The 25774-nt window shown below is 40.0% G+C and overlaps 1 protein-coding gene across 1 annotated transcript in view; it reads left to right on the forward strand.

The window, feature by feature from the left end:
* The first annotated feature begins 294 nt into the window (after window positions 1–294).
* The window catches only part of LOC142326973 (NEDD8 ultimate buster 1-like), a 62884-nt gene continuing 37404 nt past the window's right edge, over window positions 295–25774 (forward strand). The window contains exons 1-5 of the mRNA XM_075369706.1: window positions 295–584; window positions 15930–16087; window positions 16242–16438; window positions 19618–19639; window positions 20957–21117. Coding sequence (XP_075225821.1) covers window positions 15996–16087; window positions 16242–16438; window positions 19618–19639; window positions 20957–21117 — 472 coding nt within the window. The 5' untranslated portion in view covers window positions 295–584; window positions 15930–15995. The remainder of the gene's footprint in view (window positions 585–15929; window positions 16088–16241; window positions 16439–19617; window positions 19640–20956; window positions 21118–25774) is intronic.

The raw sequence follows: 25774 nt of genomic DNA on the forward strand, positions 1-25774 counted from the left end.
CTTAATTTATTACCAAGAAATTATAAAAAAGTAAATTTCATTGTTATTACATTTGAAACATAAACACTCTGAATTTCAAAAAATTATTTCTTAGTGTGCTCTTCCTAAGAAGAACGTGCATTAATTAAAATTTTCAATAATTTATCTTTAGTAGTTTTTACTGGGCGTTAATGATGAATCAATCGATTAGGTACAGTCAATGTTTTACAGATACAGATATTATTTATATGGTAAATGAAAATTGTTTTCCAAAATAATAATAATAATAATAAATAAATAAATAATTTTTAGTTAAATATATTACAAAAATTAATTTTTATTGAATAATTTAATAATTATTTGACCTCTTGAAAAAAAGATTTATTAATTTAAAAATATAATTTTATTTTCCTTCTCTTGAAATAAAGTAATAAAAACAATTTGTTATGTACATCTGGAACTCGGCTAACAAGATGAGTCAACAGTTGTATAGTTAAGAACGAAGATGACCGATTGTACGCGGAAGGGAACGAATGTAACAAACAGCCGACTCGGTCTAGTTAGTCATCGCTGGATATACAACGAAGTACGTGTAGTTAAATAAGGTACGTTTATTGATATATATATATATATATATATATATATATATATATATATATATATTTCATAATTTCAACTCTTCTACTTTTTTTTTTGTTTGTTAATATTTAAAGGTTTTTTTTATTGTAACAGTAAGATGTACACTTTTTTGTCTGTATTTCATGATGTGTATGTTGCGCGTGTTTATGTGTGTGTGTGTGTGCGCGCGCGCGTCCACGTGTGTATATAGTCAAAAATCAAATTATTTATACTACTTATTTGTTGTATCCCCAACTATTACTTTGCATACCCCCCGGAACTGAGTACGCGTACACCACTTTCGAGACCACTGCTCTAAAGCTATGGTGAAGAAAGAAATTATGGTAATAAGTCAAAAAATGTGGTATGGGTTATTTCACATTTCTTTACGTTTCATCACCCAGGAACCCCAGAAAACCTAATTAACTGTTGGGGGGAGGGGGGTAATGTTCATACGTATATAAGTGCGTCTGTTGGCGTGTCGGAAGCTTAATAATTTTTGAATGGATAAATAGAGTTTGATGAAATTTTGTATAGAGATTCGTATGTTAGAGAATTTATTGGTAGAAGTTTTGGATCAACACCTCCGATGTGGAGTGGGTGTGTGGGGGCGGGGGGTTGAGGGTTCATTTTTCAAAATTTTGTAAACATAATGACACCGCTTTATAATAATTTCAGTACTTACGTGAGCGCAAGTATTTGTAAAATATATGCCATATTTTAAAAATTTTGCCGCAGAAATCGAAAAAAAAAATTTTATTTATCGCATATTTTAACTTTCCCGTCTAGATAGCTTTAGAATGAAAAGCATTGTAAACGTTCTAATTTCGGCATATGCGGTTTTCACCGGATCTGAACGTTATGACACCTAAGGAACCCGAAAAACCGAATAGAAATTTTTACGGATGTTGATGTACATGTGTTAGGTGTCGGCCGCTAAATAACCTTATATTTACAGAACTACTGGACCGATTTTGACCGTTTTTTGAAAACGTCAAAGAGGTGGGGCTATAGAGAAAGATCACCCTCAGTATTTCGAGATATCGCCTAATTACGGTCACATTTTTCTTAAGAGCGTTTGTTTACGATTAAAAAATTAAAACGATTTGGGAAATCGCATCTTACCTCAAAAAATGTTATTGTAGTCGTACGCTATGTTCTGACGCCATAGGTGAGCGGCAGAATTAAATAAACGAATAAGATTTAAAGTTTTGTAATTGAATATATTTAAAAATTTACTTGTTCTGGCCGGGCGAACTCGATCGCCCGGTTGATACGGTGTCTGGTGCGTAAAGCCTCACGGCTACGCCGACCGTACAAGCTAAATTTGTTGTAAGTCGTGAAATTATATTAGTTGGTACCGCCATATCCGCGCGAATTAAATACGCTATGGGCACGCGGTTTCGTTATAACAATTAAATTAAATAAACGAAGAAATATTATATTTTAATAAAACGATAAATATATTTTAATTAAATGTAATTAACAAGCTGTATATCCACCTTACCGGCAAATAAGTGTTAAATCTTCGAGATCTTTCGGTCTTTTTTGTAACCATCAACAGGAGTTAAAAAAAATTTATCTCCGGTCCCGGAGATAAAAAAAAAAATTTTTTATCACCATCACCATCACCATCACCGGGGCGGCCGTACGGTCTAAATGGCGTCGGTCCCGGTCGAATAGCTTCGATCCTGGCTGACATATACTCGATTACTTCAATTTTCGTTTCGGCCAAATTCTCGGTCTTCCGAAAAAAATACGCCGATGCAGAGGGCATAGGCATCACTGGGGGGGGGGGGGGCGGACGGTCGATATGGCGTCGGTCCCGGTCGAATAGCTTCGATCCTGGCTGACATATACTCGATTACTTCAATTTTCGTTTCGGCCGAATTCTCGGTCTTCCGAAAAAAATACGCCGATGCAGAGGGCATAGGCATCACTGGGGGGGCCGGACGGTCGATATGGCGTCGGTCCCGGTCGAATAGCTTCGATCCTGGCTGACATATACTCGATTACTTCAATTTTCGTTTCGGCCGAATTCTCGGTTTTCCGAAAAAAATACGCCGACACAGAGGGCATAGGCATCACTGGGGGGGCCGGACGGTCGATATGGCGTCGGTCCCGGTCGAATAGCTTCGATCCTGGCTGACATATACTAGATTACTTCAATTTTCGTTTCGGCCGAATTCTCGGTCTTCCGAAAAAAATACGCCGATGCAGAGGGCATAGGCATCACTGGGGGGGCCGGACGGTCGATATGGCGTCGGTCCCGGTCGAATAGCTTCGATCCTGGCTGACATACACTCGATTACTTCAATTTTCGATTCGGCCGAATTCTCGGTCTTCCGAAAAAAATACGCCGATGCAGAGGGCATAGGCATCACTGGGGGGGAGGACGGTCGATATGGCGTCGGTCCCGGTCGAATAGCTTCGATCCTGGCTGACATATACTCGATTACTTCAATTTTCGTTTCGGCCGAATTCTCGGTCTTCCGAAAAAAATACGCCGATGCAGAGGGCATAGGCATCACTGGGGGGGCCGGACGGTCGATATGGCGTCGGTCCCGGTCGAATAGCTTCGATCCTGGCTGACATATACTCGATTACTTCAATTTTCGTTTCGGCCGAATTCTCGGTCTTCCGAAAAAAATACGCCGATGCAGAGGGGATAGGCATCACTGGGGGGGCCGGACGGTCGATATGGCGTCGGTCCCGGTCGAATAGCTTCGATCCTGGCTGACATATACTCGATTACTTCAATTTTCGTTTCGGCCGAATTCTCGGTCTTCCGAAAAAAATACGCCGATGCAGAGGGCATAGGCATCACTGGGGGGGCCGGACGGTCGATATGGCGTCGGTCCCGGTCGAATAGCTTCGATCCTGGCTGACATATACTCGATTACTTCAATTTTCGTTTCGGCCGAATTCTCGGTCTTCCGAAAAAAATACGCCGATACAGAGGGCATAGGCATCACTAAGGGGGGCCGGACGGTCGATATGGCTTCGGTCCCGGTCGAATAGCTTCGATCCTGGCTGACATATACTCGATTACTTCAATTTTCGTTTCGGCCGAATTCTCGGTCTTCCGAAAAAAATACGCCGATGCAGAGGGCATAGGCATCACTGGGGGGGCCGGACGGTCGATATGGCGTCGGTCCCGGTCGAATAGCATCGATCCTGGCTGACATATACTCGATTACGTCAATTTTCGTTTCGGCCGAATTCTCGGTTTTGCGAAAAAAATACGCCGATACAGAGGGCATAGGCATCACTGGGGGGGCCGGACGGTCGATATGGCTTCGGTCCCGGTCGAATAGCTTCGATCCTGGCTGACATATACTCGATTACTTCAATTTTCGTTTCGGCCGAATTCTCGGTCTTACGAAAAAAATACGCCGATGCAGAGGGCATAGGCATCACTGGGGGGGCCGGACGGTCGATATGGCGTCGGTCCCGGTCGAATAGCTTCGATCCTGGCTGACATATACTCGATTACGTCAATTTTCGTTTCGGCCGAATTCTCGGTTTTCCGAAAAAAATACGCCGATACAGAGGACATAGGCATCACTGGGGGGGCCGGACGGTCGATATGGCGTCGGTCCCGGTCGAATAGCTTCGATCCTGGCTGACATATACTCGATTACTTCAATTTTCGTTTCGGCCGAATTCTCGGTCTTCCGAAAAAAATACGCCGATGCACAGGGCATAGGCATCACTGGGGGGGCCGGACGGTCGATATGGCGTCGGTCCCGGACGAATAGCTTCGATCCTGGCTGACATATACTCGATTACGTCAATTTTCGTTTCGGCCGAATTCTCGGTTTTCCGAAAAAAATACGCCGATACAGAGGGCATAGGCATCACTGGGGGGGCCGGACGGTCGATATGGCTTCGGTCCCGGTCGAATAGCTTCGATCCTGGCTGACATATACTCGATTACTTCAATTTTCGTTTCGGCCGAATTCTCGGTCTTCCGAAAAAAATACGCCGATGCAGAGGGCATAGGCATCACTGAAGGGGCCGGACGGTCGATATGGCGTCGGTCCCGGTCGAATAGCTTCGATCCTGGCTGACATATACTCGATTACTTCAATTTTCGTTTCGGTCGAATTCTCGGTCTTCCGAAAAAAATACGCCGATACAGAGGGCATAGGCATCACTAAGGGGGGCCGGACGGTCAATATGGCTTCGGTCCCGGTCGAATAGCTTCGATCCTGGCTGACATATACTCGATTACTTCAATTTTCGTTTCGGCCGAATTCTCGGTCTTCCGAAAAAAATACGCCGATGCAGAGGGCATAGGCATCACTGGGGGGGCCGGACGGTCGATATGGCTTCGGTCCCGGTCGAATAGCTTCGATCCTGGCTGACATATACTCGATTACTTCAATTTTCGTTTCGGCCGAATTCTCGGTCTTCCGAAAAAAATACGCCGATGCAGAGGGCATAGGCATCACTGGGGGGGCCGGACGGTCGATATGGCGTCGGTCCCGGTCGAATAGCTTCGATCCTGGCTGACATATACTCGATTACGTCAATTTTCGTTTCGGCCGAATTCTCGGTTTTGCGAAAAAAATACGCCGATACAGAGGGCATAGGCATCACTGGGGGGGCCGGACGGTCGATATGGCTTCGGTCCCGGTCGAATAGCTTCGATCCTGGCTGACATATACTCGATTACTTCAATTTTCGTTTCGGCCGAATTCTCGGTTTTCCGAAAAAAATACGCCGATACAGAGGACATAGGCATCACTGGGGGGGCCGGACGGTCGATATGGCGTCGGTCCCGGTCGAATAGCTTCGATCCTGGCTGACATATACTCGATTACTTCAATTTTCGTTTCGGCCGAATTCTCGGTCTTCCGAAAAAAATACGCCGATGCACAGGGCATAGGCATCACTGGGGGGGCCGGACGGTCGATATGGCGTCGGTCCCGGTCGAATAGCTTCGATCCTGGCTGACATATACTCGATTACGTCAATTTTCGTTTCGGCCGAATTCTCGGTTTTCCGAAAAAAATACGCCGATACAGAGGGCATAGGCATCACTGGGGGGGGCCGGACGGTCGATATGGCTTCGGTCCCGGTCGAATAGCTTCGATCCTGGCTGACATATACTCGATTACTTCAATTTTCGTTTCGGCCGAATTCTCGGTCTTCCGAAAAAAATACGCCGATGCAGAGGGCATAGGCATCACTGGGGGGGCCGGACGGTCGATATGGCGTCGGTCCCGGTCGAATAGCTTCGATCCTGGCTGACATATACTCGATTACGTCAATTTTCGTTTCGGCCGAATTCTCGGTTTTCCGAAAAAAATACGCCGATACAGAGGACATAGGCATCACTGGGGGGGCCGGACGGTCGATATGGCTTCGGTCCCGGTCGAATAGCTTCGATCCTGGCTGACATATACTCGATTACTTCAATTTTCGTTTCGGCCGAATTCTCGGTCTTCCGAAAAAAATACGCCGATGCACAGGGCATAGGCATCACTGGGGGGGCCGGACGGTCGATATGGCGTCGGTCCCGGTCGAATAGCTTCGATCCTGGCTGACATATACTCGATTACGTCAATTTTCGTTTCGGCCGAATTCTCGGTTTTCCGAAAAAAATACGCCGATGTAGAGGGCATAGGCATCACTGGGGGGGCCGGACGGTCGATATGGCTTCGGTCCCGGTCGAATAGCTTCGATCCTGGCTGACATATACTTGATTACTTCAATTTTCGTTTCGGCCGAATTCTCGGTTTTCCGAAAAAAATACGCCGATACAGAGGACATAGGCATCACTGGGGGGGCCGGACGGTCGATATGGCTTCGGTCCCGGTCGAATAGCTTCGATCCTGGCTGACATATACTCGATTACTTCAATTTTCGTTTCGGCCGAATTCTCGGTCTTCCGAAAAAAATACGCCGATGCACAGGGCATAGGCATCACTGGGGGGGCCGGACGGTCGATATGGCGTCGGTCCCGGTCGAATAGCTTCGATCCTGGCTGACATATACTCGATTACGTCAATTTTCGTTTCGGCCGAATTCTCGGTTTTCCGAAAAAAATACGCCGATACAGAGGGCATAGGCATCACTGGGGGGGCCGGACGGTCGATATGGCTTCGGTCCCGGTCGAATAGCTTCGATCCTGGCTGACATATACTCGATTACTTCAATTTTCGTTTCGGCCGAATTCTCGGTCTTCCGAAAAAAATACGCCGATGCAGAGGGCATAGGCATCACTGGGGGGGCCGGACGGTCGATATGGCGTCGGTCCCGGTCGAATAGCTTCGATCCTGGCTGACATATACTCGATTACGTCAATTTTCGTTTCGGCCGAATTCTCGGTTTTCCGAAAAAAATACGCAGATACAGAGGACATAGGCATCACTGGGGGGGCCGGACGGTCGATATGGCTTCGGTCCCGGTCGAATAGCTTCGATCCTGGCTGACATATACTCGATTACTTCAATTTTCGTTTCGGCCGAATTCTCGGTCTTCCGAAAAAAATACGCCGATGCACAGGGCATAGGCATCACTGGGGGGGCCGGACGGTCGATATGGCTTCGGTCCCGGTCGAATAGCTTCGATCCTGGCTGACATATACTCGATTACTTCAATTTTCGTTTCGGCCGAATTCTCGGTTTTCCGAAAAAAATACGCCGATACAGAGGGCATAGGCATCACCGGGGCGGCCGTACGGTCTAAATGGCGTCGGTCCCGGTCGAATAGCTTCGATCCTGGCTGACATATACTCGATTACTTCAATTTTCGTTTCGGCCGAATTCTCGGTCTTCCGAAAAAAATACGCCGATGCAGAGGGCATAGGCATCACTGGGGGGGCCGGACGGTCGATATGGCGTCGGTCCCGGTCGAATAGCTTCGATCCTGGCTGACATATACTCGATTACTTCAATTTTCGTTCCGGCCGAATTCTCGGTCTTCCGAAAAAAATACGCCGATGCAGAGGGCATAGGCATCACTGGGGGGGCCGGACGGTCGATATGGCGTCGGTCCCTGTCGAATAGCTTCGATCCTGGCTGACATATACTCGATTACTTCAATTTTCGTTTCGGCCGAATTCTCGGTTTTCCGAAAAAAATACGCCGATACAGAGGGCATAGGCATCACTGGGGGGGCCGGACGGTCGATATGGCTTCGGTCCCGGTCGAATAGCTTCGATCCTGGCTGACATATACTCGATTACTTCAATTTTCGTTTCGGCCGAATTCTCGGTTTTCCGAAAAAAATACGCCGATACAGAGGGCATAGGCATCACTGGGGGGGCCGGACGGTCGATATGGCTTCGGTCCCGGTCGAATAGCTTCGATCCTGGCTGACATATACTCGATTACTTCAATTTTGGTTTCGGCCGAATTCTCGGTCTTCCGAAAAAAATACGCCGATGCAGAGGGCATAGGCATCACTGGGGGGGCCGGACGGTCGATATGGCGTCGGTCCCGGTCAAATAGCTTCGATCCTGGCTGACATATACTCGATTACGTCAATTTTCGTTTCGGCCGAATTCTCGGTTTTCCGAAAAAAATACGCCGATACAGAGGGCATAGGCATCACTGGGGGGGCCGGACGGTCGATATGGCTTCGGTCCCGGTCGAATAGCTTCGATCCTGGCTGACATATACTCGATTACTTCAATTTTCGTTTCGGCCGAATTCTCGGTCTTCCGAAAAAAATACGCCGATGTAGAGGGCATAGGCATCACTGGGGGGGGCCGGACGGTCGATATGGCGTCGGTCCCGGTCGAATAGCTTCGATCCTGGCTGACATATACTCGATTACGTCAATTTTCGTGTCGGCAGAATTCTCGGTTTTCCGAAAAAATACGCCGATACAGAGGGCATAGGCATTACTGGGGGGGCCGGACGGTCGATATGGCTTCGGTCCCGGTCGAATAGCTTCGATCCTGGCTGACATATACTCGATTACTTCAATTTTCGTTTCGGCCGAATTCTCGGTCTTCCGAAAAAAATACGCCGATGCACAGGGCATAGGCATCACTGAGGGGGCCGGACGGTCGATATGGCGTCGGTCCCGGTCGAATAGCTTCGATCCTGGCTGACATATACTCGATTACTTCAATTTTCGTTTCGGCCGAATTCTCGGTCTTCCGAAAAAAATACGCAGATACAGAGGACATAGGCATCACTGGGGGGGCCGGACGGTCGATATGGCTTCGGTCCCGGTCGAATAGCTTCGATCCTGGCTGACATATACTCGATTACTTCAATTTTCGTTTCGGCCGAATTCTCGGTCTTCCGAAAAAAATACGCCGATGCACAGGGCATAGGCATCACTGGGGGGGCCGGACGGTCGATATGGCTTCGGTCCCGGTCGAATAGCTTCGATCCTGGCTGACATATACTCGATTACTTCAATTTTCGTTTCGGCCGAATTCTCGGTTTTCCGAAAAAAATACGCCGATACAGAGGGCATAGGCATCACCGGGGCGGCCGTACGGTCTAAATGGCGTCGGTCCCGGTCGAATAGCTTCGATCCTGGCTGACATATACTCGATTACTTCAATTTTCGTTTCGGCCGAATTCTCGGTCTTCCGAAAAAAATACGCCGATGCAGAGGGCATAGGCATCACTGGGGGGGCCGGACGGTCGATATGGCGTCGGTCCCGGTCGAATAGCTTCGATCCTGGCTGACATATACTCGATTACTTCAATTTTCGTTCCGGCCGAATTCTCGGTCTTCCGAAAAAAATACGCCGATGCAGAGGGCATAGGCATCACTGGGGGGGCCGGACGGTCGATATGGCGTCGGTCCCGGTCGAATAGCTTCGATCCTGGCTGACATATACTCGATTACTTCAATTTTCGTTTCGGCCGAATTCTCGGTTTTCCGAAAAAAATACGCCGATACAGAGGGCATAGGCATCACTGGGGGGGCCGGACGGTCGATATGGCTTCGGTCCCGGTCGAATAGCTTCGATCCTGGCTGACATATACTCGATTACTTCAATTTTCGTTTCGGCCGAATTCTCGGTTTTCCGAAAAAAATACGCCGATACAGAGGGCATAGGCATCACTGGGGGGGCCGGACGGTCGATATGGCTTCGGTCCCGGTCGAATAGCTTCGATCCTGGCTGACATATACTCGATTACTTCAATTTTGGTTTCGGCCGAATTCTCGGTCTTCCGAAAAAAATACGCCGATGCAGAGGGCATAGGCATCACTGGGGGGGCCGGACGGTCGATATGGCGTCGGTCCCGGTCAAATAGCTTCGATCCTGGCTGACATATACTCGATTACGTCAATTTTCGTTTCGGCCGAATTCTCGGTTTTCCGAAAAAAATACGCCGATACAGAGGGCATAGGCATCACTGGGGGGGCCGGACGGTCGATATGGCTTCGGTCCCGGTCGAATAGCTTCGATCCTGGCTGACATATACTCGATTACTTCAATTTTCGTTTCGGCCGAATTCTCGGTCTTCCGAAAAAAATACGCCGATGTAGAGGGCATAGGCATCACTGGGGGGGGCCGGACGGTCGATATGGCGTCGGTCCCGGTCGAATAGCTTCGATCCTGGCTGACATATACTCGATTACGTCAATTTTCGTGTCGGCAGAATTCTCGGTTTTCCGAAAAAATACGCCGATACAGAGGGCATAGGCATTACTGGGGGGGCCGGACGGTCGATATGGCTTCGGTCCCGGTCGAATAGCTTCGATCCTGGCTGACATATACTCGATTACTTCAATTTTCGTTTCGGCCGAATTCTCGGTCTTCCGAAAAAAATACGCCGATGCACAGGGCATAGGCATCACTGAGGGGGCCGGACGGTCGATATGGCGTCGGTCCCGGTCGAATAGCTTCGATCCTGGCTGACATATACTCGATTACTTCAATTTTCGTTTCGGCCGAATTCTCGGTCTTCCGAAAAAAATACGCCGATGCAGAGGGCATAGGCATCACTGGGGGGGCCGGACGGTCGATATGGCTTCGGTCCCGGTCGAATAGCTTCGATCCTGGCTGACATATACTCGATTACTTCAATTTTCGTTTCGGCCGAATTCTCGGTCTTCCGAAAAAAATACGCCGATGCAGAGGGCATAGGCATCACCGGGGCGGCCGTACGGTCTAAATAGCGTCGGTCCCGGTCGAATAGCTTCGATCCTGGCTGACATATACTCGATTACGTCAATTTTCGTTTCGGCCGAATTCTCGGTTTTCCGAAAAAAATACGCCGATACAGAGGGCATAGGCATCACCGGGGGGGGGGGGGGGGGCCGTACGGTCTAAATGGCGTCGGTCCCGGTCGAATAGCTTCGATGCTGGCTGACATATACTTGTTTACGTCATTTTTTGTTTCGGCCGAATTCTTGGTTTTCCGAAAAAAATACGCCGATACAGAGGACATAGGCATCACCGGGGCGGCCGTACGGTCTAAATGGCGTCGGTCCCGGTCGAATAGCTTCGATGCTGGCTGACATATACTTGTTTACGTCATTTTTTGTTTCGGCCGAATTCTTGGTTTTCCGAAAACAATACGCCGATGCAGAGGGCATAGGCATCACCGGGGCGGCCGTACGGTCTAAATGGCGTCGGTCCCGGTCGAATAGCTTCGATCCTGGCTGACATATACTCGATTACTTCAATTTTCGTTTCGGCCGAATTCTCGGTCTTCCGAAAAAAATACGCCGATGCAGAGGGCATAGGCATCACTGGGGGGGGCCGGACGGTCGATATGGCGTCGGTCCAGGTCGAATAGCTACGATCCTGGCTGACATATACTCGATTACTTCATTTTTCGTTTCGGCCGAATTCTCGGTCTTCCGAAAAAAATACGCCGATGCAGAGGGCATAGGCATCACTGGGGGGGCCGGACGGTCGATATGGCGTCGGTCCCGGTCGAATAGCTTCGATCCTGGCTGACATATACTCGATTACTTCAATTTTCGTTTCGGCCGAATTCTCGGTCTTCCGAAAAAAATACGCCGATGCAGAGGGCATAGGCATCACTGGGGGGGCCGGACGGTCGATATGGCTTCGGTCCCGGTCGAATAGCTTCGATCCTGGCTGACATATACTCGATTACTTCAATTTTCGTTTCGGCCGAATTCTCGGTCTTCCGAAAAAAATACGCCAATGCAGAGGGCATAGGCATCACCGGGGCGGCCGTACGGTCTAAATGGCGTCGGTCCCGGTCGAATAGCTTCGATCCTGGCTGACATATACTTGTTTACGTCAATTTTCGTTTCGACCGAATTCTTGTTTTTCCGAAAAAAATACGCCGATGCAGAGGGCATAGGCATCACTGGGGGGGCCGGACGGTCGATATGGCGTCGGTCCCGGTCGAATAGCTTCGATCCTGGCTGACATATACTCGATTACTTCAATTTTCGTTTCGGCCGAATTCTCGGTTTTCCGAAAAAAAAACGCCGATACAGAGGGCATAGGCATCACTGGGGGGGCCGGACGGTCGATATGGCTTCGGTCCCGGTCGAATAGCTTCGATCCTGGCTGACATATACTCGATTACTTCAATTTTCGTTTCGGCCGAATTCTCGGTCTTCCGAAAAAAATACGCCGATGCAGAGGGCATAGGCATCACTGGGGGGGCCGGACGGTCGATATGGCGTCGGTCCCGGTCGAATAGCTTCGATCCTGGCTGACATATACTCGATTACGTCAATTTTCGTTTCGGCCGAATTATCGGTTTTCCGAAAAAAATACGCCGATACAGAGGGCATAGGCATCACTGGGGGGGCCGGACGGTCGATATGGCGTCGGTCCCGGTCGAATAGCTTCGATCCTGGCTGACATATACTCGATTACGTCAATTTTCGTTTCGGCCGAAGTCTCGGTTTTCCGAAAAAAATACGCCGATACAGAGGGCATAGGCATCACTGGGGGGGCCGGACGGTCGATATGGCTTCGGTCCCGGTCGAATAGCTTCGATCCTGGCTGACATATACTCGATTACTTCAATTTTCGTTTCGGCCGAATTCTCGGTCTTCCGAAAAAAATACGCCGATGCAGAGGGCATAGGCATCACTGGGGGGGCCGGACGGTCGATATGGCGTCGGTCCCGGTCGAATAGCTTCGATCCTGGCTGACATATACTCGATTACGTCAATTTTCGTTTCGGCCGAATTCTCGGTTTTCCGAAAAAAAATACGCCGATACAGAGGGCATAGGCATCACCGGGGGAGCCGGACGGTCGATATGGCGTCGGTCCCGGTCGAATAGCTTCGATCCTGGCTGACATATACTCGATTACGTCAATTTTCGTTTCGGCCGAATTCTCGGTCTTCCGAAATAAATACGCCGATGCAGAGGGCATAGGCATCACCGGGGCGGCCGTACGATCTAAATGGCGTCCCTCCCGGTCGAATACTATCGATTCTGGCTGACATATACTCGATTACGTCAATTTTCGTTTCGGCCGAATTCTCGGTCTTCCGAAAAAAATACGCCGATGCAGAAGGCATAGGCACCACCGGGGGGGGCCGGACGGTCTAAATGGCGTCGACAAGATGTTTCTCTAGCGCTGAGCCACTTCACTTCTCTTCTGCCATTTCCACTCACCTAAATCATCATTTCCCTGAGAAATTGAATTGTCATTGAAGTCCATGTTCCTAGTCGCCAAGATCACCTGATCTGACACCTTTAGATTTTTGTGTCTGGGAATGGATGAAAAATATTATATACAAAACAAAAATACGTTCTCGTGAGGAATTAATTGTCCACATTATGGATGCCACTGAACAACTTAAGCGCAGTCCTGAACAACTAAAAATCGATACAAAAGCGTGCCAGGAATCGTGTTGAAAATGGTGTGTTTTATTTTTGAACATTTACTGTAAACTTGTATGTATAATCCACATTGGTCTAGTGTACTATTTCTAAATAAAATTTGAATTTTTCTACCTTTTTTTTGTTTTATTCAACTTATTTTACAATATTTTATTCAGAATGAAATTCTCTACAAGTTTTTCTTAAAAGTTTTATGTGTTTATTATCCATTTAAAAAAGTTATACGCCAAGTATAAAAAACAGGGTTTTACCCCAATTTATTGGTATTCACCGTAGATTTCTCAAAAACTACTGCATATACAGTGCAGTAGTTTCTACTATTACTCTTCTAGGACCTATTTTATTCAATTTTTCCAGTCAAAAACCGATAAGAAATCACTAATTCTGCCACTTAATTAACATCTTAAAAATCTCAGTATGACCTCATTTTATCAGGGTATAACTGAATATATACGAGGTGCGACAATAAAGTAATGAGACTGATCTTTGACCTTGGTCTATAAGCTACTTCTAGTCCAAGCGGCACATTGATGCAACTGCTCAGTCGTGAGTTGTGCTGTAATAAATGAACACGTGTTTGTGTCTCTCGTCACAGAAATGAAACCGCAAAATATTGCGCAACGGTATGCCATTTCTTTTTGCGTTAAATCGAGTGAAAACACGACGACAACTTATGATAAGCTTCAGAAGGCTTTTGGAGAGGAGGTTATGTCAAGAGCTCAAGTTTTTCGGTGGCATAAAATTTTTAGTGAAGGCAGAACGAATGTTGAAGATGAAGACCGCAGTGGACGACCATCAACTTCACGGACAGATGTCAACTTGACCAGGGTGCGTGAAATCGTACGATCTGATCGAAGATTATCCGTGAAAATGATCGCAGAAGAACTCAACATCAATCGAGAAACGGTTCGTCTAATATTAACTGAAGATCTTGGTATGAGAAAGATTTGTGCAAAAATGGTCCCCAAAAAGTCATACAACAACAGCGAGAAACACGGAAAAATGTGGCAGCCGATCTGTTAGAGCAAACGGAAATCAATTCAGATTTGTTGAGCCGTGTTATCACTGGTGATGATTGTTGGGTTTTTCAATACGATCCAGAAACAAAACGCCAAAGTTTGCGATGGTGCTCAAAGGGATCACCCAGACCAAAAAAAGCTCGCATTTCAAAGTTAAAAGTGAAACGCATGCTTGTGTGCTTCTTCGATTCCAAGGGAATTGTTCATAAAGAGCGGGTGCCTCCTGAACAAACAGTTAACCGATATTTCTACAAATAAATTTTAGAAAGACTTCGTAAACGAGTTCTTCGTGTCCGTGCCAACATTGCTGATAATTGGATTCTGCATCACGATAATGCGCCATCCCATACTGCTCTGTCAGTACAGCAGTTTTTAACCTCAAAACTAATTTCAGTACTACCACGCCACCTTATTCACCAGATATCGCTCTGTGCGACTTTTTTCTATTTCTAAGAGTCAAAATGGCGGTCAAGGGACACCATTTTCAAACAACACAAGATGTCCAAAAAGCTGTGATGAGGGTCTTGGAGGATATTACAGAAGATGAGTTCCACAAATGTTACCATCAATGGGAGAAGCGCTGGAATAAGTATGTGCAATCAGAAGGAAACTACTTTGAAGGAGACAACACTAAACATGACTAAAACAGTAAGCAACATTTTTTTCACATCATTCTCATTACTTTATTGTCGCACCTCGTATATATAGATTAAATGTACACAATTGAAAGTCTGATAAAACATGAACATTAAAACAATAAAACAAAATGAACATTACAGAACTTCACAAAATATAACCTTCCCCTTTTTCCCTTTCCTTTTCCCATTTTCCATTTTACCTATTTTCATTTTTACCATATTCCCTTTCACTTTCTCCCATTTCCCCTCTTTTCTGCCCATTCCTTCCCCCATTTATATTCTCCTTGTTTTCCTTTCCCCTTTTCTTTTGTCTCCCTTCCCCTTTCTGTTTTCTTTTCCCATTTTTTCCTTTTCAATTTTCCCCTTTTTTTCTTTTATCTTTTTCAATTTTTCCTGTTTCCAATTTTTGCCTTTCTCACTTTTCCCCACCCATAAATTGTTCCAGTAGTTTTTTAGTCTAAATCGTAAAATATAGTAGGTATCGTGTGTATTGCTTTTACATCTAACAGATAGCAATGTTTTTCAAAAAAAGTATGTTTTTACCTGTCTCAGGTGTGACATCTTAGGTATATAAAAACACGCACATATTCGAATGCAGTGTGTCAAAATTTCAAAGCAATCGGTGAAGAACTTTCGGAGATTGAAAATTTTGAACAAAGTAACATTTACATTTTTATTTATATAATAGAATAGGTTATGAAAGTCCTGGGAGAACTTCATGTTCCATTCTGTTATAAAAGATGTAATTCTAATTTTATTTCTATTACTAAATGAAAGAACTACTGTACTCTCCATAGTAAATTGTATTTATATAAAGTAATAGGTTGTTAATAAAAGTATTATAAAATTTAATAATAAATAAAAATTTTCTTTATTGTTTTTATTAATTTGTAACAGATAACTGACCAGGTTGGTAAAACTCTTGTTCTTCCACATAAAGAGAAAAAAGCTTTGTTATCAGCAATGGCACTACATGAAAAAGGAAAAGCTGCTCTTAAAAAGGATGAATTTGCTCTTGCACTCATATTTCTACTCGAAGCAGTTAAGGAATTTAGGTTGGTTGTCATTTATTAACTAAATAATAATTAGTAGTAATATTCTAGTAAATATAGTAAATGGACAGAATATTATATAAATATTTATTGTTTATTAAATGTTATATAAAAAACAAAAATAAACTGTTTATAATTATGTATATTTATTTTACAGTTCTTGTAATTCTCAGCTGCTGAATTCTGTTGATAATTATGCATTACTTAATTTGGATATTGCATGGTGTTATCTTTGTTTGAAAAATGTTACCCAGTTACCAGACGCTGAAGAAAGATTGAAAATATGCGAATCAAAATTCAAATATAGTTATGGACCTAACTTGGAAAGAGTTGTAGCTTTAAAAGGAAGTTCTGGTAAGTTGATTAGTTTAATACTAGAACAAGGTAGATCATTCTATCTATTCAATGATTATTTCATAAAGGTATACTTAAGTAGATGAAGGAAACCCAGCCTCATCCAAATTGTATTATAGTCGCCGAGTACAATTATTGTGTAACTCCCAGATTGGAAATGGAAGTCACTGGAATAGGGTTGAGAGATATCTTTGTACATATCCGACTGAAAAAAATTTGATCTAGACACCACATGACTTCCTTGTATGCCTACTAAATTACATATATACATTTTTTTAAATGAAAAATGCATAAAATTTTATTTCATTAATAACTTCTCTTTTTTTTATTGTTATTATTGAATTATTATTTATTATATTTTTTTTTACGATCAGATATTAATAATTATTAATAAATCAATATATTTAAATTAAAATAAAAAGTTAAAAAATTGGAGATGAAGTCTGATTCAAACTGATGTGCCTTCCCCTTTTAAGATCCAAATATTTCATTAATTAAAATTTAATTTGACTATAACTCTGGAACCAATGGAAATAACCCCAAAATCCAATTTTTTTTGGGATTTTGGGCTTTTTTGGACACTTTCAGTCAATTGCAATCAAAAGGGGAGGGGTGCACAACTAGATGTTACTACAGACCTAAATCCAAAATTTCAACATCATACAGCTAATCATTTTTGGGTTATGCGAAATACATATGTATGTACAGACATCATGCCAAAACTAGTCAAAATGGATTCAGGGATGATCAAAATGGATATTTTTGTTGAATTCTGAAAACTGAAATTTTTTGCAATCACAATACTTCCTTTACTTCGTACAAGGAAATAAAAAATAAATTATAAAATAAGGGTTTGAGGAGTGATATCAAATACCCTCTAGCAAGAAATGTATACTTCTTAAAGATGACAATAGGCAGCATATATATATGTTTTTTACTCAGAAATTAAAGTTTAGAAGCATGAAACATACTCAGGATTTCCTAAGGAAACTCCTTATCTATAATTGTAGTGACGTGTGAAAGGAAGTAATGTATAAGTTGTGTCAGTGCAATAGTTTCTGAAAACTTTATTATTGATGATGATTATTAAGCAGTTAAAAAGTGCACTTATCTTTTTTTATAGATTGTCTGCATTTTCCTCTTGGTAATTTTTTTCAAAAACAGTTTAGAAATGTTAATTTTTCTGGTAGTCAGCCCTCTTGTTTTTAATATTTATTTGATTTAGCTTTAAAAACTTAGGATTTTTTTAAACCTGCTTATATTAATGTTTTAAATTATTCTGTAGAGAAAAAATATTTCTGAGGCTTATCATTAATTTAATCATAAAAAGTATGTCCACCAAAGAGGTGATTTAAATGCCAAATATAATCGGTTAAATTTTGAAATAAAATGTTTTTTTTTCTAAGAGATTCTGATTCAACAATTGACCTGGATCATCAAATAAAATTTTGTTTTTTTTTAAATAACCTGTGTTTTTATAAACATACCAATATTTTTGTAGTAAATATTTGTATAAATATTGAATATTTATATCTTCTGTAACTATAAAGCAACTTGTCCTAACTGGCTGATTCATTAACACCTAGTAAAAACTACTGAAGATAAATTAATGAAAATTTGTATATTGATTTTTTTAAATTCCAAGTTTAAAGGGTTGAAATGGAGTATCAATGAAATTTACAATTTTTTTTTTTAATTTTCAGTAACAAATGATAACAACTTGATTTTTAGTGTGTCTAATCTTCATGTGAATGTTTTAAAGCTAATTTTTAGATTTTTTAATCTCCATGTTAAAGGGTTAAAATGGATTTAAAATTTATTTTTGAAGAGCCTTTTTTTTTATTGTACTTTCTTGGTAACAAATGAAGAAATCAACCAGATTTTTTGTGTGTAAATTTTATGTAAATATCTAAAATCCAATTCTAGATTTTACAAAATTCAATCTTGAAGTAGTAACGAAAAGTGAAAAAAGTTTTGACAATTCTTGCAAATTTTTCTCATTTCCAACTATACTAAACAAGATATTCACTAGACTGGGTCTTGCAAATACTCTTAAGATAAATATCTAAAAATCACTTTCAGGTTTTTTAGAATTTCGAGTTTTTAAGAGGTGCGATTGTGTACGATGTGGTGATTTAACCAACACAGCCACTGTTATTGTATGTGTAACACAACTGGCTGCATCTGCTTACAGTTACTTGACTAAAAAACAAAAAAAAAATAAAATCAATTAAGAAATTAGAAATGAAGTGTGGTCATATCTATTGGTGTTTGTTGGGTAACACTAAAAACCGAGCAAAGTAAAATTTTGCCCATATGAAGGATAGATAACCAGTTATAACTATTATTTTTAGGATGGAGGCCAACTATTTTGAAACCCACATTCTTCAGATCATTGAATGTTTTGGCCAAACTCTTTTAAGTTCTCTTAAATCCATGGCAGAATAAAATATACCTGAAAAATTTTGTCATAATTTTTTTAAAAAAATATTATGTTTTTTTTCTTTTATTTTGTTAATTTCTCTTTTGTTTTAGAGAAAAAACAATTCTAGGATAGTCTATGAAAATAACAGAACTTTTTTTAATTCTTCCCTTAAAGTAGTGTCATTTATGATAAAATGTTAAAAGTAATTTTTTATTTGTAAATTTTAATAAAGTTTCCCCCATATTTTTTTTACAACATTGGTTTACCAGTCACTTGTCGTAAATAGAGATGTATTTTGTCAAAATTAAATAAAATAAAGAGTAAGACTAATTATTCTGCATTTTAGAATACAGACTATTGTCAGATTTGTTCACTTTCATCTTTTTAGGAGACTTTTTCGTCATAATTACTTCAGCAATTAGGTTTATTGCATGACCACTGAACAAACTGCTTTTTTCCCATCAGAGTAAACTTTATTAGTGTATTCTGATAACTCATGCATACATCAGAATCTTTTTTTTTTTACTAATTGGTTAGTTTCAGGATTACGCACAGCAGTGTTGAATTTGTAAATGCTTACTTCATTGGTCAAGCAAAAACAAAGTAGTATTCTATTTCTACTTAACCTTTTCATAATTCATCTATGTATTTTTTCCAATTTTTACAGAATATTCCAGCAGTAACTTTTGTTGTTCTTGCTGTTAGGCAAAACAGCATTTATAATTTTTCATAAATCATTCTGTTTTAAAATCAGCACCTACATTAAATGATAGTCAGTATAATCATTGGAAGAGTGTTGATTAGGGACATTACTTACCAAGTTATTGCCTAGCAGGTACACTTTGAACATCATACTTTGCAGTTATTAATTTCATTGAATATTTATTGCAAATATTACAGTAAAATAACTGGAAAAAAACTATAAATATAGCGAAAGTAACTAATCAAAAGTCATCGGTTAATTTATATTCAGTGTCCGTACTAACAGTGGTTATAATGTTGCATACTGTAAAATTATTTTTGGCATTGATTGGATTTTTCACAATCAGTTAAAATTGACAACCTCATTTGTACTCTAATTTTAACTTTAACTTTAACATTTTAATTTTAACTTTTATTCATTTTCATTCTGCAGCTAAATCTCTTCAATTCACTACATGCATTATTAATTCTGCTGTTTATTAGCATCTTACTTTTTTATTCAGTTTTGAATCAGATTGGAAAAAAAAGATGGTTAAAATTATTTTTTTTTTTTTATTTTGCAAATCCTATTTTAACTTCACTACATACTATGGTTTTATCCTTATAAAACTTTTTTGAAGCAAGAATTTATATACTGGGAAAAATTTCTATTAAGTTTATGATTTACGGGGTATTTTTTTTTTTTTTTGTATATTTTCTTTTATTCTCATTTAACTTACACTTATATTAGTTATTGTAACTTAATGATTTGCCAGGGAGCTGATATTTGATACAATTCAATCTCAAAACTGGCATAGTAGTACATTATCATAATTATAAAATATGAATCAACATTTTTTTACTGGGGTTATCCTGTTATTTATAAATATTTATAAGTTTTGAAAATATTATTTTTATTTAAGTAGACAGTTAGCATGGAACATAAAATTGCAAGATTCTAACTATATATTTATTCACCTTTAAAATAAAAACCTTATTTAGTTTCACTAATTTTGTTTAGTTTTATAATCAACTAAGAAACATAATCATGAAATTTTATCATCCCTGTTACATCATTGTGTAATTTTTCTGCAAAAATAGTGTACAGGGAATTTAAATTGTTTATGGAATTTGTATTAATGACGTAAAGGGAAAAATATAATATCTTTTTCCTAATGTAAAATTTAACAAGACCTATAGCAGTTTTTAAGCAAACTACATTTTTTAATCATTTATTAAGATGTATTTACCCATTTTTATATTTTGTAATTAAAATTTTCAGAACGGTTTCATTCACCTGTCAAAATTTCCTAGCTGATTAAATTTATCTGCTGGAAAATCTTTTAACATTTTCTCATGCTATTTGTAATTATATTTATTTAAATATTTTTTTTTTTTTTTTTTTTTTTAAGAAATGAGTCAGCACTTCTAATGAGATTACATTTACTTCAAGGTATCGTTTTATTTCATCAAAATAAACATTCTGAAGCTAGAAAAATTCTTGAAGAAACACAGCATGAATTAGCTTTACTTAAAGTTGATGACACAAGCCTTTGTGAACTTGTTGAATTTGGTACGCAAGACATTTTTTTAATAATAATTATTTATTTATTTGTTACATTTATTCTTTGTTAATTAAACTAAGAAATTGAAAAAAACGATTTTATAAGATAGTTCTGTAAAATCAGGATTAATAAAACTTTGGTCACCATGATTATTTAAAATATTTTAAATTATTATTTTTTTTTTTTTTTGTCTTCAGTCATTTGACTGGTTTGATGCAGCTCTCCAAGATTCCCTATCTAGTGCTAGTCGTTTCATTTCAGTATACCCTCTACATCCTACATCCCCAACAATTTGTTTTACATACTCCAAACGTGGCCTGCCTACACAATTTTTCCCTTCTACCTGTCCTTCCAATATTAAAGCGACTATTCCAGGATGCCTTAGTATGTGGCCTATAAGTCTGTCTCTTCTTTTAACTATATTTTTCCAAATGCTTCTTTCTTCATCTATTTGCCGCAATACCTCTTCATTTGTCACTTTATCCACCCATCTGATTTTTAACATTCTCCTACAGCACCACATTTCAAAAGCTTCTAATCTTTTCTTCTCAGATACTCCGATCGTCCAAGTTTCACTTCCATATAAAGCGACACTCCAAACATACACTTTCAAAAATCATTTCCTGACATTTAAATTAATTTTTGATGTAAACAAATTATATTTCTTACTGAAGGCTCGTTTAGCTTGTGCTATTCGGCATTTTATATCGCTCCTGCTTCGTCCATCTTTAGTAATTTTACTTCCCAAATAACAAAATTCTTCTACCTCCATTATCTTTTCTCCTCCTATTTTCACATTCAGCGGTCCATCTTTGTTATTTCTACTACATTTCATTACTTTTGTATTGTTCTTGTTTATTTTCATGCGATAGTTCTTGCGTAGGACTTCATCTATGCCGTTCATTGTTTCTTCTAAATCCTTTTTACTCTCGGCTAGAATTACTATATCATCAGCAAATCGTAGCATCTTTATCTTTTCACCTTGTACTGTTACTCCGAATCTAAATTGTTCTTTAACATCATTAACTGCTAGTTCCATGTAAAGATTAAAAAGTAACGGAGATAGGGAACATCCTTGTCGGACTCCCTTTTTTATTAGGGCTTCTTTCTTATGTTCTTCAATTGTTATTTTTGCTGTTTGGTTCCTGTACATGTTAGCAATTGTTCTTCTATCTCTGTATTTGAACCCTAATTTTTTTAAAATGCTGAACATTTTATTCCAATCTACGTTATCGAAAGCCTTTTCTAGGTCTATAAACGCCAACTATGTTGGTTTGTTTTTCTTTAATCTTCCTTCTACTATTAATCTGAGGCCTAAAATTGCTTCCCTTGTCCCTATACTTTTCCTGAAACCAAATTGGTCTTCTCCTAACACTTCTTCCACTCTCCTCTCAATTCTTCTGTATAAAATTCTAGTTAAGATTTTTGATGCGTGACTAGTTAAACTAATTGTTCTGTATTCTTCACATTTATCTGCCCCTGCTTTCTTTGGTATCATAACTATAACACTTTTTTTGAAGTCTGATGGAAATTCCCCATTTTCATAAATATTACACACCAGTTTGTATAATCTATCAATCGCTTCCTCACCTGCACTGCGCAGTAATTCTACAGGTATTCCGTCTATCCCAGGAGCCTTTCTGCCATTTAAATCTTTTAATGCTCTCTTAAATTCAGATCTCAGTATTGTTTCTCCCATTTCATCCTCCTCAACTTCCTCTTCTTCCTCTATAACACCATTTTCTAATTCATTTCCTCCGTATAACTCTTCAATATATTCTACCCATCTATCGACTTTACCTTTCGTATTATATATTGGTGTACCATCTTTGTTTAACACATTATTAGATTTTAATTTATGTACCCCAACATTTTCCTTAACTTTCCTGTATGCTCCGTCTATTTTACCAATGTTCATTTCTCTTTCCACTTCTGAACACTTTTCTTTTATCCACTCTTCTTTCACCAGTTTGCACTTCCTGTTTATAGCATTTCTTAATTGCCGATAGTTCCTTTTACTTTCTTCATCACTAGCATTCTTATATTTTCTACGTTCATCCATCAGCTGCAATATATCGTCTGAAACCCAAGGTTTTCTACCAGTTCTCTTTATTCCGCCTAAGTTTGCTTCTGCTGATTTAAGAATTTCCTTTTTAACATTCTCCCATTCTTCTTCTACATTTTCTACCTTATCTTTTTTACTCAGACCTCTTGCGATGTCCTCCTCAAAAATCTTCTTTACCTCCTCTTCCTCAAGCTTCTCTAAATTCCACCGATTCATCTGACACCTTTTCTTCAGGTTTTTAAACCCCAATCTACATTTCATAATCACCAAATTATGGTCGCTATCAATGTCTGCTCCAGGGTAAGTTTTGCAGTCAACGAGTTGATTTCTAAATCTTTGCTTAACCATGATATAATCTATCTGATACCTTCCAGTATCGCCTGGCTTTTTCCAAGTGTATATTCTTCTATTATGATTTTTAAATCGGGTGTTGGCAATTACTAAATTATACTTCGTGCAAAATTCTATAAGTCGGTCTCCTCTTTCATTCCTTTTGCCCAGCCCGTATTCACCCACTATATTTCCTTCCTTGCCTTTTCCAATGCTTGCATTCCAATCTCCAACTATTATTAAATTTTCATCTCCTTTTACGTGTTTAATTGCTTCATCAATCTCTTCGTATACACACTCTACCTCATCATCATCATGGGCGCTTGCAGGCATATAGACGTTAACAATCGTTGTCGGTTTAGGTTTTGATTTTATCCTTATTACAATGATTCTATCGCTATGCGTTTTGAAATACTCCACTCTCCTCCCTATCTTCTTGTTCATCACGAAACCTACTCCTGCCTGCCCATTATTTGACGCTGAGTTAATTACTCTAAAATCACCTGACCAAAAGTCGCCTTCCTCTTCCCACCGAACCTCACTAATTCCTACTATATCCAAATTTGTCCTACCCATTTCCCTTTTTAAATTTTCTAGCTTACCAACCTTTTTTAAGCTTCTAACATTCCACGCTCCGACTCGTAGAATGTTATTTTTTAATTTTCTGGTGACCCCTTCCTTAGTAGTCCCCACCCGGAGATCCGAACGGGGGACTATTTTACCTCCGGATTTTAAATTATATATACGAAAAAGTATATTTAAAAAAAAAAAAAAAAATTAATGAAATGTAATATAGAATCTGGTAAACAATCGTTAAATGTATCTAACGGTTAATGAGTATTGACATACTCATAAACCATAAGATTTAACTCATAATGTAGGACGATGTGTTCTTCATGTTATGGTTTATTTTTAAATTTTGCACCATTCTATATGTATTAATGAAAAGTGATTTCAAGAGATTACAATTCTGCATAATATGACCTAAAATAACCTCCATCACCCAGCACTTTGCAACTACGTGCTTCAAGCAGCCATTAACATGTCCTGTTCTTACTTACATTCCCCCAATTATTATTTTATATTAAAGGAGGTATATTTCTAATTGCAGTTAATTTATTCACCGGTGACATTTTAACAAAAGGTTACCATTGAAAAATTTAAAGGTTGTTAACTGTTTTTGGAAATTTCTCTAAAACCACCATGAATTTCTTTTTTTTGTATTTTTAGTAATTAATTGCTTTTAAATAGCATAAAAAAAGGCCGTTTAATGATCAGCGGTTAGATATAAACTTACAACCAAAATTCAGTTTGTTGAGAAGAGAGATACATGCTTTTTGTGATGTGTGTAACAAAACTTTTTGGACATGGTAATATAGGCTGAAAGGCTATTGTGACTTTGCACAATAAAGCAAAGCAGTGTAATGAAATAATTAAGATAAGGAATTCTCAGCCTTTACTGAAAGCTTTTTTATCTCCCGGTGGTACTTTGACTCTACAGACTAAATCTTTGATCAACAGTTGTGAGAACGGTAGTTGTGATACATCTGTGTGTTCTTTGCCTGGATCTTCTGATCAGAGTAATAACATTTCAGCTCCAAAGGTGATACATTTGAATCGTCGACTTCATTTACGCAAATAACAAGTATTTCCTGTTCAAATTTGAAATTTGAGCCATTTAAAAGAATGGATCACTAGACATTCTCTGTCTTTATTGCAATAAAATGAATACTGTCTTGCTATCTGCAGGACAACTAAAGGAGTTGCCCTGTGACTCATAGATTCTTGAAAGAATATTTTTACGTATACTTCATGACTTTATCATGGTTATTCCAAAACGATGACTATTTGAAACCCCGCTATTACATTATGGACAAAATATTATCGAAATATTATGACTACATGAAGTTATATATTAATTTGGATTATATACCATTTGCAATTTGTTAATGGATTTCTATACTAGTTCCGCAGTGAAATCAATAATACTGAAAATTAATATTTATTTGTTTAGGTTTGAAAAATTTGTAAATCTACAGTAAAATGTATCTGATGTATAATCAGTATTCCTTATCTTTGTTGATAAGATTAATATAATTAAATATTATAATAAACTGATGTAGATGATGCATGATATGTTCACATCATTTTTATATGAAGAACCTTGAGCCACGTTCCTTGCAACATGTTCATCTCCATTCTCATCTGTTTCGTACTAAACTTACAATCCCAAGAGCTCCCATTTCCATTAGACTTTCTACAATTTTTTA

The sequence above is a fragment of the Lycorma delicatula genome, chromosome 6, assembly GCF_047948215.1.
Source record: "Lycorma delicatula isolate Av1 chromosome 6, ASM4794821v1, whole genome shotgun sequence".
NCBI lineage: Eukaryota > Metazoa > Arthropoda > Insecta > Hemiptera > Fulgoridae > Lycorma > Lycorma delicatula.